We start from the raw sequence: 15,308 nt of genomic DNA, 5'->3' as shown, positions 1-15,308 counted from the left end.
GTTTATACTGAATTACACAGCATTAAAATCTATCTAGATCAATTTTACGGTTAGGAAGAATAATTAAAAAAAGAGCAAACTCTCAGCTCAAGGTACTTTCAAACTCCCAGAATACTTTTATGAATGTCTATTCTAACAGATACAACTTACCACTAGTTATGAATTACAACTTCCACTGAAACATGGTTTACTCATGATGGTTCCCTATACACAAAACCTGCTGTTTTCTAAGTCACATGTACTTGTTTCCTCTGGGGAAAATAAAAGTTGGATCTCTTCTCTGTATAAAATTTCTAAAAGGTCAGCCTACAAAAGCATTTCCAGCATGTCAAAAGATGGTCATTTTTTATTTTTTTAATGTTTATTTATTTACTTTTGAGAGACAGAGAGAAAGCACAAGTGGGGGAGGGACATAGAGACAGGGAGACACAGAATCCAAAGCAGGCTCCAGGCTCTGAGTTGTCAGCACAGAGCCTGATGCGGGGTTCGAACCCCTGGACTGTGAGATGATGGCCTGAGCTGAAGTTGGATACTTAATGACTGAGCCACCCAGGTGTCCCAAAAGATGACCAAGTTATGGCTAAAACCTTTTTGTAGGATGGAAATAAGAGTTATATAGATATTAACTAAATTTGAAATATTTAAATATTAAAATTTGAGTTTAAAATATTGTTTAGTTGCTATAGCTCCATTTAAGTTTATGAACAGTATCCTCCACCACAATAATTATATAGAATAATTTAAATATCGGCCAGTTTGACACTACACAACCTGATTATAGCTGATCACACTGCTTTAAAGTGTTTTATTGATGGTTCTTAAGATAGATGATTTATGTTTGTGGCATATAGTAAGATTGGTTCATTCAACAACTCTTCGTTGAGCATGGGGTTAACCAATGGTTACAAAGAAAAATCAAATACACACACACACACACACACACACACATATATATATTTTTGCCCTTGAGGGGTTCACAGACATTAAGTCATTAATCATATTCTTCTATAATAAATGTTCCTATGTATTCAAAGCTCCCCATCAAAGTCAGAAGCACTCACCTGAGATAACAGGGGTAATTTGTGCTGGTAGAAGGGTGGCATTGAAACAAGTGATGACCAAAACTGATATGCTAACTTTTTGCTATGTGCCTACAATGTATAAACCAGGCCTCCTGGGCAGAAGGTAATCAGATATTTTTACTCAACACAGGCTTTATGCTTTCCTTCCTAAGTGCCCCTCACCCCAACACTTCTTAGCCACGGCCAGATTTTTCTCTGAACCTGTACAGACTGCATGTTCTAGAAGCAGTCTGGCTAACTTCATCCTGGTTAAATCATAGCACACAGGTTTGGCTCCTTCTCAAGAGGAGTTTTTAGAAATACTATCTTTTAAACAAGCTTATCTGTCCTGGCCCTCAGAAGAGTGGAAAGAATATTAGGTCAGAAACCCTGAGAGATCTCAAATAGAAACCAGGTCAAGTTTTCTTTATACTCTGAGCTCAGGGCAGTATTTCTCAAAGTGTGTTAAACTACATGTTTAAGTAAAATTAACGTTAGACACACAAAAGGGTTATACTGATAAATGTCAAATGCAAAAGAAAAAATTCGTAACTTCACAAACAGCATTTCTAGAAAAAAGCCTTTCAAGTGTGTTGTACAATGAAAGGTATTAAATACTATATATGTGCCAATGGTCCTAGTTGCCTAAATATTTCTATGACTTACTGACAATCAGATATTTACCAGTATTCTTAATGCCAGATTTAAATAATTAATGGATTTTAAGTTAAAAAATGTCCTGGGGCACCTGATGGCTCAGTCGGTTAAGCCACCAACTCTTGATTTCAGCTCAGGTCATGATCTCGCAGTTTGTGAGTTTGAGCCCTGCATCAAGCTCTGCGCTGACAGTACAGAGTCTGCTGGGGACTCTGTCTCCCTCTCTCTCTACGCATCCCCTGCTCTTGTGTGTGCACTCTCTCTCAAAAATAAATAAAATATTAAAAAAAAAAAGTCCTTCTGTGGGTGCAAAGATTTTAGTAAGTTCTGAGAGGGCAGGCATTTTTGGGTTTTGTTCATTATTAAATCTCTACTACCTGGCACACAGATGCATTAAATATTTGAGTAGCTGTCTGACTTAAAAAAATTTACAGCAAAACTTAAGAAATGGACATGAGGAATGATAAATAAGAGCTATAAAATAGTTGTTGTGTGCTAGGAATTATGCTAATAATAAAATTAAAGATCTATCCCAATTCTTAACACAATAGGACAGAGATTCAAAATCAGATCTATATATGCTCATGCTAAGTAAAAATGAAACTTTTAATGAGAGTTTATGTAGTATTCTATGTTTTCAAGTTTTTTTATGTTTATCTACTTTTGAGAGAGCGAGCGTGTGCACCTGCACGCGCGAGCAGGGGAGGGGCAGAGAAAGAGGGAAACACAGAATGTGAAGCAGGCTCTAGGCTCTGAGCTGTCAGTACAGAGGCAGATGTGGGACTCAAACTCACGAACCCACGAGATCATGATCTGAGCTGAAGTCAGACACTTAACCAACTGAGCCACCCAAGTGCCCCTCTATGTTTTCAAAGTATACATATACATTTTAGGTTACTGGATGACATTTTCTACATAATGCAACCATAAAAGCCTACAGTGTAATCAAGTATATAAAATACGCTCTTGAGAGCATAAATCAAATGTAAATGAAAATACATAAAAAAGTTATGTTGACATGTTTTCTTTGTCCTTTGTGGGTAAAATACTAACAACCACCAACCCAAAGTTAACTTACAGTCAATTTAATCAAGGCCAATTCTTTGTTAAACTTATATAACAATCAAGTGGTTGTTTTCCTAATAACAGAATCTATTAAAGTAGTTGTTTCTATTATTTTATGATATTTATACTTGAGTTAACATTTAATTTCTCCAAAATATTTAGAATATTAAGCCATTTTACTTTTTTAACAATGAAGTCTCAATGAGAAGAAAATGGGCGAAAATAACCCAAAGTATGAAATATTTTTAAATTTTACTGAAAAATGTCACACATACAAAAAGGACTTATAAATGAATACCCCTGTATCTACCACACAAACTAAGAAAAGTATCTGTAGAGTGATCATATGATTAACAACCTAAACTGGAACATGTGAGAGCGGTGATGCTATTAAAAATTACACCAGTACAGTAAGTGTAAACTGAAACCACTGAGGGAAATCAGAACCCAAGGTTACCTCATTTATCAGTGGCTTTAGAAGTCCCTTGATTGCCCCTTCAAATTCACATCCTCCTTTTCAATTGGTAACCATGAAACTCTATATAATTCATCCATTTTGCTTTTAATGAACAATTTTTTTCTTGTTTGCTATTACGAACCTTCTTAAACATGTCTCCTAACAAAATGTCTCCTGGTACACAAGAGTTTTTTCAAGGTATTTCACTAGGAGTGGATCTTTTAAATTACAGGGTAAATGTGTATTCAATTTTAATAATAGTAATAATAATAATAATAATAATAATGGCAGTAGGTGAGCTACTCTTAGACATATGTTTTATTTTGGTTCAATTTTTTCCTTTTATTTATAAAACTTTCCTTTGTAAACTGTTTTGATTTTGTTTTGTTATTACATGTGATGAAGATCTATTTTTTTCCCCTCAAAGAGCTAATTTTCACAATTCTGTACGTTGAAAAATCAATCCTTTCCCAGTTTACGTTTCCCCTAAAATCAAGTTCTTATATAAACAAGAATCTGTGTCAGCCCTTCTATTGTGTTCTATTAGGTTGATACAATTGCTATCTATTTGGACCACATGATCAGTCAACCCAGCACCAGAGAATATACCTATTTACTGACCAGAAAGTTTGTGCCCAGGATTTATGGTCTCAATCTCTTAGGGCCACAGATTCTGACACGTAAGCCTTTTAACTTATTCTATCACTTTCAGACTTTTTCTTTTAAATCTATTAAATGCTTGAAGGAACTTGTGAAGCACTTCTTACCCTGAGGTTCCATGAAAGATAAAAAACCACATTCTTTCTCCAGACAAAACACAATATATAGGCATATTCCTCACTATTTGAAGTCTTGCTATGGAAGTATTTGCCATAATGATGTGTAAAAATGTTTTTATAACCTAACATTTGCTGTCCAACTTAAGATCTAATGAACGTGCACACTTGCACCGTGAAACTTTGCACAGGAGTCGAGGGGACCAAGTGATACAACTGTGTCCAAGCTGTTCTTCTCACAGGATAAAGCCTCCTATTCAAGTTATTTAAATGTATTGTTCATTATCCCTATTTTCTTCCCATCTTTTTCTTGAGAGTTTAATTCTTCATGGATCTCAGAGTTTGCTTCTGTCAATATACCTGGAAGCAGAGCCAACCTTGGCCCGGTTTAGATAGTTATCTTTAACATAACATTTTATTATTTATATTCTAGTACAAGCTCCCTGCAGTAGAGGGGAGCATAGTTCAAATCTGATAATAGTATTTCTGAGTCCTTCACACAACTAATAAGTTCATAAAATGTTCAATAATTAGGTAATATTTTTAATGCTTTGTATTACACTGAAATCCTTGGTAGACAGTTAAGTGCTAGTTATAACTGGGAAAACTGGCTGTGATTTGCACAGGCTGGCAACATATCATCACTTTTCTCATTTAAAATTATGGAATGCAATTGACTGATGAATAAAGAAGATGTGGTATACATATACAATGAAATTTTACTCAAAGATCAAAAAGAATGAAATCTTGCCATTTGCAACAACATTCATGGAACAAGAACATATTATGCTAAGTGAAGTCAGTCAGAGAAGACAAATATATGATTTCGCACGTATGTGGAATTTAAGAAACAAAACAGATGAACAGGGGAAGGGATGGAAAATTAAGACAAAAACACAGAGGAAGGCAAACCATAAGAGACTTAAATACAGAGAACAAACTGAGGGTTGCTGGAGAGGTGTGGGGTGGGAGGATGGGCTAAATGGGTGATGGGCATTAAGGAGGGCACTTGTTGGGATGAGCCCTGGGCGTTATATATAAGTGATAAATCACTAAATTCTACTCCTGAAGCCATTAGTACACTATAGGTTAACTAACTTGGATTTAAATAAAATTTAAAAAATAAAAAAAATTATGGAATATAAGCTAAATGCAATCTGAAAATTTGCTACTCAACAAGCTTTCAATAATAGATTCGATTCAGACAATAAATCCTGAAACTTCATCTGAGAAATTAAACTCACATTCCACCCTCGTCTCTGATTATACCCAGATAATCTTGGAAGTTCTGGGTTTTCCCCAACTCTTACTTACAATCTCTGGTTTACTAATGGTATGCTAAATAACATCCGGTATTTACAGCTTTTGTTCTTCTTAGGAAACATATGACTACTTATTCCTAGTTATAGCAACTGTACACAGTAAATGCTCTATAAAAAGAAAATGCTGTTAAACATAATGAAATACTGAAGCAAAATTATTATCAACGTTGAGAAAGTGGTACTTGTAATTAAAAACTTGAGGCAACTGAAGTATTATATAACCTCTAGATCTTGAGACCAGCAATACTGTCGTAATACCAACATGTACACATGACACTATGGCACACATTAAGGTATCATGTGCATGTTTCAAAAGGATCAGTTGAGTTTATACAACCGAAATCCACCCCCCGCATGAAAGCAAACAAAATCCCTGATCATTTCATCTGTTCTACCAAAATAACCGTTTTTCCAAATGAATGGGGAAAATCAACTTTGCCCACAACTAGATCCTAGTACTCTATCATCTTATCCTTTTCTTCCGAAAATGCTCTTAAGTGAGTATGTGAAGAGATACAATATAAAAATGAGTAAGAGAAGATTCTTGCCATTAGCATCAAAACACTGTGCCTGGCACATGGTATGTACTCAAATGCATGTTTGTCTTACTGAATGAATGAATTACCTGACATGTTAGGATTTTTGAGTAATAGCTAATTCTTGTTTTATCCACAGAAAAAATATTAAAGAAAAAACAAACAAAATCTTACCCACAATCTGGAGCCGGACACCACCTACAATCAGGATCTGCAACAAGCCACCGTCTAAGCATAAATTCTTCGTATTTTTCCATCAAGACATCATCACTTAATATCAAGCGAATATCATGGGGATTAAACCGTTCAGTACATTCTGGGCAACTGATATTAACTCTACTTTCAGATATTTCTATCCTTAGATATTGTCGTAAGCAATCCACACAAGATCTATGATGACAAGTCATTATCTCAGGAAATCTGTCCTTAGAATGCCGCAGAAGGCACAAAGGGCACTCTATAAAGTCTCCAATTTGTTTGCTGAGAGAAGTTAATCCATTGTCAGAGGAGGTATTTGTAGAGAAAATGGAGTTCTTATCAGTACACATTTCAGAATGTATACTTTCAATGCTCGCAATTCCATCCACCCCGCCATTTAGCTCCCTTGATTTACGTTTGTTATCCTTTTTTCTCCGAAACAGAGAGCCTATTGAAATTCTTCTCTTTTTGGGTGCCTTTTTCACTGAAGGCAAGCTCACAGATGAGGCAGAAGACTGAAGATCACGATCTGAACCCATTTGCCGATGTAAACTCATGTCTAAAATGCTCATTAGAATTGAGTCAGGGTCTGTGTTTACACACAGCCCTTCATTATATTTAGAGATAAAACCTATTTCTTGTTCTTGCATTCAGATTAAGTCATGATGTAAGAAAATACTACTTGGTTCCTTCGGTGAATTCTTGAAACAGCTGGACTTACAGAAGACGGTAATCATAGATGTTCTGAAAAACAAAACACAACACCAATATCATTTTACTGTATTCTTAGTCTGCATGTTTTTCTTAATAAACTTACAACTTTACTATAAAATTTCAAGCCAGTATGTTATTTAATCATTACATTGTTTTTTTTAATAAGGCCAATTTAGTGAGAAGTCTACACAAGAACGTAATATAGAATGAATGTTAAAACAAGTATATTCTTTAATTTTGATTAAAAACTCTAGATTTGAGCTGACCTTGTCATTTTTGAAATCTGATAAAAAAATTTTCATCATTTTCACTCAGACCTCATGATTCCCCAATGCTTTTCAGAGTTTTTGTGAACTGACAATAACATATTCACACAAATACAAAGGATTAAGTATAGCTTATACACTCTTGAAGAGCAAAGTGTGTGTGTGTGTGTGTGTGTGTGTGTGTGTGCGCGCGCGCGCGCGCGCGCATGCTCTTACCCTGCCAGATGTAATGACTTTTAAAGTTACAGTAATTAAGATGACATAGTGGTTACATCACACAAGGGTGGATACAAAGACCAATAGCAGACAGTCCAGAAAAAAAGTCCCACATATATGTGGATATATATATGTGGTTACATTATTGAGCACTAAGGATGGCCTTTTCAAAAACAAAACATAGTACTGTTTTACTGGTTACCATCTGAGAAAAGGAACTTGACCTGTAGCTCACCTCATGCATAAAAATCAATTCCACTTGGTTCACACATCTAAGCATGAAAAGTAAAATTGCAAAGTTTCTAGAAGTCAATAGAAGACAATATTTCAGTGAAAAGATTTCTTCAACAGAAAAGTACTAACCATAAAAGAAAAGACTGACAAACTGTGGAGTGTAATAAACTCAAAAGGTAGTATTAAGGGAGTGGGACTACACATTTGCCACACATAATAAAGGATCAGTACCCAGAATATGGAAAGAACACTTACAAATCAATAAGTCAAAACAGATAATTAAGAAGAAAAATGGAGAATGTGTGCCTGGGTAGCTCATTTGGTTAAGGCTCTGACTTGATTTTGGCTCAGGTCATAATCTCATGGTTCATGAGTTGGAGCCCCATATCAGGCTCCATGCTGACAGTGAGGAGCCTGCTTGGGAGTCTCTCTCTCTCCTCTCTCTGCCCCTCCCCTGCTGGTGTGCATATGCATGCTCTCTCTCAAAATAAAATTATAAAAAAGAAAAATGGGCAAGGGACTTAACAGAAACTTCACAGAAGGATATGAACAGTGTCAACATCATTTGTCATCAAGGAGGTGAATATTAAAGCCATGTTGAGATACACACCCAGTAGGATGGCTAAAATTCAAACTGACATTTCCAAGTATTAGCAAAAGGGTGCCTGGGTGGCTCAGTCAGTTAAGCATCTGACTCTTGATTTCAGCTCAGGTCATAATCTCATGGTTCATGGGTTCTAGCCCCATAATGGGCTCTGCATTGATGGCGCAAAGCCCGTTTGGAATTCTGTCTCCCCCTCTCACTGCCTCTTTCTCTCAAAATAAATAAATAAATAAACAAACAAACAAACATTAAAATAAAAAAAATTATTAGCAAAGATGTGGATTGCTGGTGGGAGTGTAAAATGGCATAACTACTTTGGAAAACTGTTTAACGGTATCTAGCAAATTTGAACATATAGATAATTCTATCGCTCAATTATACTACTAGAAATAACTGCACAAAAAAATGAATGCATACACACATCAAAAGATATACATAACAATACTAATAGCAGCATTAGCTATAGTAAACCAAAATACTAGATGCAAACCACACTTCCAACAGTAGAATAAGTTGTGATATATTCACATTCTAGTATATTAGAAATCAATGAAAATGAACAAAATACAGCTTCACACAAAACAAGAATAAATCTCACACAAAAGAAGACATACTGTATGTATAATTCTATTTAAATAAACTTCAAAAACAAGCAGAGCTAATATGATGATAGAAGTCAGGATTATAGCTACCCTTTGTGGGGAGGCACAAAGGGAACTTTGACATATGCAGTGGTTACAAATATATGTTCTCTTTGTGATAAATCACTGACCTACAAATGTTTAATATACTTTATTGAATAACTGTAAAAAAATAAAAAAGCTTCCTGAGATGGTATCTACACATATCCTTGAGAAAGTCACACTGATTTCCCAACATAAAATATAGAAAAACATTTCACTCAGATGAACTTTATTCTTGTCCATCAATTTTTATTTTCCCATTATTTGCAGCATTCTCTGCTAATTCTGAGGAAAATACAGGGTTTAAGAGTAGGTTTTACCAAAATTTTCTGCATATTTTCTTCTTTGTATGTTATTTTATCTTGCATTTGAAAATGCCTTCTGTACTGCACAGTGCAATATATTTACCATAGAACAGTACAGAGGGAATCTATCTTGGGGAACATATCCTAAGAATTTATCATTTAAAACAGTAAACCAATGGTACTTAATCAGGATCACCTGGGAAATTTTTCAAAATATATACTTTAAGAACTTGATAGCCATATAATTTTTTATCCAAAAGAGAATTTTGTAAGAGTGAATAGAAGCACTCTTAATATTTAAACTAGGATAACAGGGGCAAACTGGAACATGTGTTCATCATATTTAGGAAATCCTAAAATATTGTGCAAATACACAAATATGCCTCAAAGAGAAAATAATCTGAATACTAAACCTTTAATATTTCTATATGGTAAAAAATACTATAAAGTAGAAAGACAATATATTAGAAAAACATACATAACAATGAACAAATTTCCCCACTACACAAACAGCTTTTACACTTAAGAAAAATGCATATTCTGATAGCAAAATGAGCAAAGATACAAGGAGGATGTTTAGAGAAAAAAGAAGTACAAAAATTAGAAAGGATACAATTTTTAACAATAATCACAACTAAAGAAATGAAAATTAAACATCAGATACCCTCTTTATGCACATTAGATTGACAGACTGTAACGGGTTGGTGAGTGTGTACCGAAAGAAGCATCTATGTTAGGAGGAGTGCAAGCAAATCAGCACAATTCTAGGGAACCAATTGGCATTTTCTATTAAACTTCAAAACGGAAATATTCTTAGGCCAGCAATCCTACATGTAAAACTTATCCTTCAGAAAATAAAAGGACACAGGCATGCAAAGACAGTATGCAAGGAAATTCACTGCAGCCTGGTTGATAGAAGCAAACAAAACAAGACCAAAAAACCCACACAAAATCTGAAAATAACTTAAATGTCTAACAGGGGACATGTAAACATAAATGAACCAACCACAATTTATGTGCAATGATATGGAAAGCTCTCTATATATAATGCTGAGTGCATAAATGCAAAACAGTGTGTATAATGTGAACACATTTGTGGAAAAAACACTCACACAGGCTTACATATACATACATAATTTCTGGAAAAATGTTAAGAAATCATTAACAGGGGCGCCTGGGTGGCGCAGTCGGTTAAGCGTCCGACTTCAGCCAGGTCACGATCTCACGGTCCGTGAGTTCGAGCCCCGCGTCAGGCTCTGGGCTGATGGCTCAGAGCCTGGAGCCTGTTTCCGATTCTGTGTCTCCCTCTCTCTCTGCCCCTCCCCCGTTCATGCTCTGTCTCTCTCTGTCCCAAAAATAAATAAACGTTGAAAAAAAAAAAAAAAAAAAGAAATCATTAACAATGGTTACCTTGTAGAGTACAATCTAGTATTGACTTTCTGCCTTCTGCAGAGCTTAAAACCGTATCATGAGCATCTACTACTTAGAGTTAAGAAACTGAACCCCACAAAAAACAACAAAAAAACATATTTGCCCTAAAGCTAACCAATCAAAAATAGGATGGGGTCCAGAGTTCACCTGTTTTATATTTAGTCAGTAATTCAGTGGCATACTCTGATGAAGAACCACTAATACTAAAAGGAGACTTACTTAAAACACTCTCACTTAAAAACAAAACTCCATAGGCCTAAGCCTCCTAAACAAGGCTTCTTATGTTTCATTATTTTAGGTACAAAAAAACCCAAAAGTTCCATTAAAAACAACAGCTTAGTTTATTAGTCATTGTCAGCCTATGGGGTTATAGTGAGGTACCCCTTAACCTATGGTATAGAGATGACAAGAAAGACTTACTTAAAAATCTACATAATTTAATGACTCTCTTTCTGGAGAAATAATCCACAGAAGTATCTATAAGCATGTGACTGAAGAGTATTAGGAATGCCTCAGTCAAGGGAACTTTGGCTAACTTGGGATTTCTAAGACTGCACCCTAAACCACTAAAAGAAGAAAAGAAAGTACTACAGAAATTCTGCCAATTTGGACAGATGATAAAATGTGTGAAATTAAAAAAAATTTTTTTTCAGTGACTCAGGAACTTATTTTTAGAAAAAGTCAACTTCACTCTCCAGTGAAAAATAAAAACCTATTATTTGCATCATTTAATATAGTACTATTCTTTTTGAACTCAACTTTTTATTTATTTTTTTGATGTTTAATTTTTTGAGAGAGAGTGCGAGCTGGGAAGGGGCAGAGAGAGAGGGAGACACAGAACCCAAAGCAGGCTCCAGGCTCTGTTAGCACACAGCCTAATGTGGGGCCAGAACTCACCAGCCATGAGATCATCACCTGAGGCGAAGTTGGATGCTTAACTGACTGAGCCACCCAGGCACACCATGAACTCAACTTTTTAAAGAAAACTATTGGGGGCACCTGCGTGGCTCAGTCCACTGAGCACTGGACTCTTGATTTTGTCTCAGGTCATGATTCCAAAGTCGTGGGTTGAGCCCAGCATGTGCCTCTGTGCTGAGGATGGTGCCTGCTTAAGATTCATATTCTCTCTCTCTCTCACACTCTTTACAATAAAATAAAAAAGGTGCCTGGATGGCTGTCAGTTGAGTGCTGGGCTCTTGATTTTGGCTCAAGTCATGATCTCACAGTGCATCAGGCTCTGTCCTGACAGTGTGGAGTCAGCCTGAGATTCTCTCTGTCCCTCCCCTCCTTGTACTCTCTCTCAAAATAAATAAACTTAAAAATAAAAGATTTACAAAAAGAAATAAACTATCAACTATAGGAATCTGCATTATGTTCTGCCTCATAAATGCACATTCCATTAAAAAAAAATTACCGAGTTTTTAAAACAAATGGTTGGGTTGCTGGTAGGAAAAAGAAGGAAAAAATATGTTGTATACCATAATATCATTACAGGGATGCCTGGGTGGCTCAGTCGGTTAGGCATTCGACTTCGGCTCAGGTCATGATCTCACAGCTCATGAGTTTGAGCCCCGCATCAGGCTCTGTGCTGACAGCTCAGAGACTGGAGTCTGCTTCAGATTCTGTGTCTCCCTTTCTCTGTCCCTCCCCCAATCACGCTCTGTCTCTGTCTCTCAAAAATAAAGATGTTAAAAAAATTTTTTTTTAAATACCACTACACATTAGAGTTTAAAAGTGCTTTTTAGGGGCACCTGGGTGGCTCAGTCAGTTAAGCATCCGACTTCAGCTCAGGTCACAATCTCGCGGTCCGTGGGTTAGAGCCCCGCTTCAGGCTCTGGGCTGATGGCTCAGAGCCTGGAGCCTGCTTCCGATTCTGTGTCTCCCTCTCTCTCTACCCCTCCCCCGTTCATGCTCTGTCTCTCTCTGTCTCAAAAATAAATAAACATTAAAAAAAAATTATAAAAAAAAAGTGCTTTTTATTTGTGTCTTGATTCAAACCTCACTACCCTATAGAATAGGTATTATTAACCTTATTTGATAGACAGGAAAACTGAAGTTCAGACAAAGTAAATATTGCAAGGTTAGTAAATGAGAGGGTTAGGGGTTAAATTCAGGTCTTCTGACATCTCAGCCTCAGTACCATCATCAGCCTACAGTTGCCTTCATGAAACAACTTCTCCAAGCGCTATCAGGATGTACAAAATTATCTCAGAAAATGAAAGACAATTACATCTTGCATATCATCCAGGGCCAGTCTTAACTATCATCCTTCAACTCCATGTCTCATTCAAGCCATTCTCCCTTTCTGAAATGCCACTCCCTTTTCTTTCCTCCTAATCAAACTGTACTCCACTTTTATAACTCAGATGAAACTTTACTTTGTTCACTTTTTCTTTCCTGATTATCTTTAACTTTTTAATAAGGTTTTTAATAAAAAATTTTTAATGTTTATTTCTGAGAGAGAGAGAGAGAGAGAGAGATCGAGACCATGAGTGGGGTGTGGGGGCAGAGAGAGAGGGAGACATAGAATCCAAAGCAGGCTCCAGGCTCTGAGCTGTCAGCATAGAGCCCAATGTGGGGCTTGAAACTCACAAACCATGAGATCATGACCTGAGCTGAAGTTGGATGCTTAACAAACTTAGCCACCCAGGCACCCCTAATATGGTTTTTAAGGTAGAACCTGAATATTTGTTTTTTTTAAACACAACAGAGCCAAGATGGTGTCATGAACATAAACATCATGAAGAAATGCCAAATGAGTGTTTCTTAAAATGATACAATGTCACTGAAGTAATATTATTCCAGAACTACAAGAAAATATGAGTCTTCCCCCACCCCCAATTGTTATTCCTAGGCACATATGTCTTTTTTTTTTTTTTTTAAGTCCAATTAGTTCAGGCACCTGGGTTGCTCAGTGGGTTAAGTGGCTGACTCTTGATTTCAGCTCAGGTCACGGTCTCACAGTTTCTGGTATTGAGTCCCGCATTGGGCTCTGCACTGACAGCAGGGGGCCTGCTTGGGATTCTCCTTCTCCCTCTCTCTACCCCTCCCCTGCTCATACTCTATCTTTCTCAAAATAAGTAAAATAAAAGAAAAAGTTCAATTAGTTCATATTAGGTCTACAAAGAGAAGTATCAGGTCTCCTGGATTAAATACATAATAATTTATACATAAAAGCCGAGATGTTTACATGGTACAACACCATTTCAGAGCAGGAACAGAAGATGAATGACAGTAAATGTACTAATGATATAATCTGAAATATACCCAACTCCTAATAATCCCCAATATTGGAAGCTCTTTACTATCTATCACAGGATTTGTCAAGTTGTAATGCACTGATGATATAAAGCAGAGAGGGGGAAAAGATAACTGAGGTGGGGCTCCATAATAGTACGGTAATTGGTTTAGTAGGAATATCCAAAATAAAAGTAGGGATCTGTAATTAAAAATGCTAGAAGAGGTTAGCTACTGAAACAGAAAACAATAATAAAATACAGGTAGACCCTAAATTATGTATTTTCACTTAAGTATCTATAATCATAATCATTGTCACACCAATGGCACAAGGAATTCCTGTCACCTGTTAATTAAGCTATGAGAAATGTCTCCTTTCCCTCTTTTTCAGTCTAGCATAACTGACAAGTAACCAAGATTGCCAGTTGCTGCTGCATACTCATGCCCCTGAAGAAAATGGTTGGAGAATTAGTTTTATCGCAGGCAAACGAGCCCCACTCTTAACCTTTTAATGCACTTCAATGGAAGAGTATCACCCAAGACTGGTATTGGGAAGGACAAAGATCTGCGCTTGCTTATCTAACCTTCCCTAGTCCAGTGTTTATACTCCTGTAAAGTCAACACCATTTGATTCTTACTTTTTTCTACCTCTTGGGAATACGTGAGGAATTATGAAATAGGAATGACCCAAAACAAAGATATTTCTACCAACATGTGTCAAAGCTTTGTAGACTAAAGATTTAGTAAAAGTGCTGATAACTTTGTACTGACTCATAAAATACATCTAATTTGGTACCACACTATTTTTTTTATACTTTCTAAAAAGTACAGAAATTAAGCATTCCAGATGAAGTTCCTAATCAATAATTATAATACCATTTTAAATGAAAATATGTACCATATATATTTTTTAATGTTTTATTTATTCTTGAGAGAGAGAGAGAGAGAGCGTACGCACATGAGCAGGGGAGGAGCAGAGCAAGAGAGGGACACAGAATCTGAAACAGTCTCCAGGCTCTGAGCTGTCAGTACAAAGCCCCACGCGGAGCTCGAACTCACAAGCTGTGAGATCATGACCTGAGCCAAAGTCAGTTGCTGAGCCACCCAGGCGCCCCTACCATATTTTAAACACTCAATTTATAAATACAGGATAGATAAGAACAATCAGAAGGCTCAAATTCATACAAATAGTAGTCCATGGTTTTAAGAAAAGCTGTATCAGTCAGGGTCCTGGCAAAAACAAAGCATTCTCAAGGAAGTATCTGAGATTCACATTTTAACAAGTGTGGGCAGGGTTAAAGGAACCAAAAAGGGATGGAAACTATTCAGGAACCCACTGCCACCCTTTGGAATGAAGGGGCAGAAGGAAGCAATTACCGAAGAGCTGTGCAACAGCAACTGAAAGAATAATATCCAGCTTCTCTCTCTGGCTTTCCAACATCCTGCCAATGCCTCACATTGGCTAAGTCCAACAAAGGAGTCCAAACAAGGTAGTCCTTAGAAGAACTCCCTCTGGGGCACAGAGCAAGGCAGAGAAGGGTTAAGA

At 36.5% G+C, this 15,308-nt stretch overlaps 1 protein-coding gene across 2 annotated transcripts in view; it reads right to left on the bottom strand.

Moving 5' to 3' along the window:
• Positions 1 to 15,308, bottom strand: part of RNF19A (ring finger protein 19A, RBR E3 ubiquitin protein ligase) — a 56,971-nt gene that overhangs the window by 26,659 nt on the left and 15,004 nt on the right. Inside the window, exons 1-2 of one of the 2 annotated variants that reach the window (XM_045454062.1) lie at positions 8,113 to 8,238; positions 6,049 to 6,816 (exon numbers count right to left, since the gene is read on the bottom strand). In XM_045454062.1, coding sequence (XP_045310018.1) covers positions 6,049 to 6,722 — 674 coding nt within the window. In that variant the 5' untranslated portion in view covers positions 6,723 to 6,816; positions 8,113 to 8,238. Of the gene's footprint in view, positions 1 to 6,048; positions 6,817 to 8,112; positions 8,239 to 15,308 lie in introns of those variants that run through there. The other variant, XM_045454063.1, reaches the window with a different exon arrangement.

This window comes from Leopardus geoffroyi, chromosome C3 (assembly GCF_018350155.1).
Source record: "Leopardus geoffroyi isolate Oge1 chromosome C3, O.geoffroyi_Oge1_pat1.0, whole genome shotgun sequence".
NCBI classification, from domain to species: domain Eukaryota; kingdom Metazoa; phylum Chordata; class Mammalia; order Carnivora; family Felidae; genus Leopardus; species Leopardus geoffroyi.
This window is presented reverse-complemented; position numbering and strand designations above follow the sequence as displayed.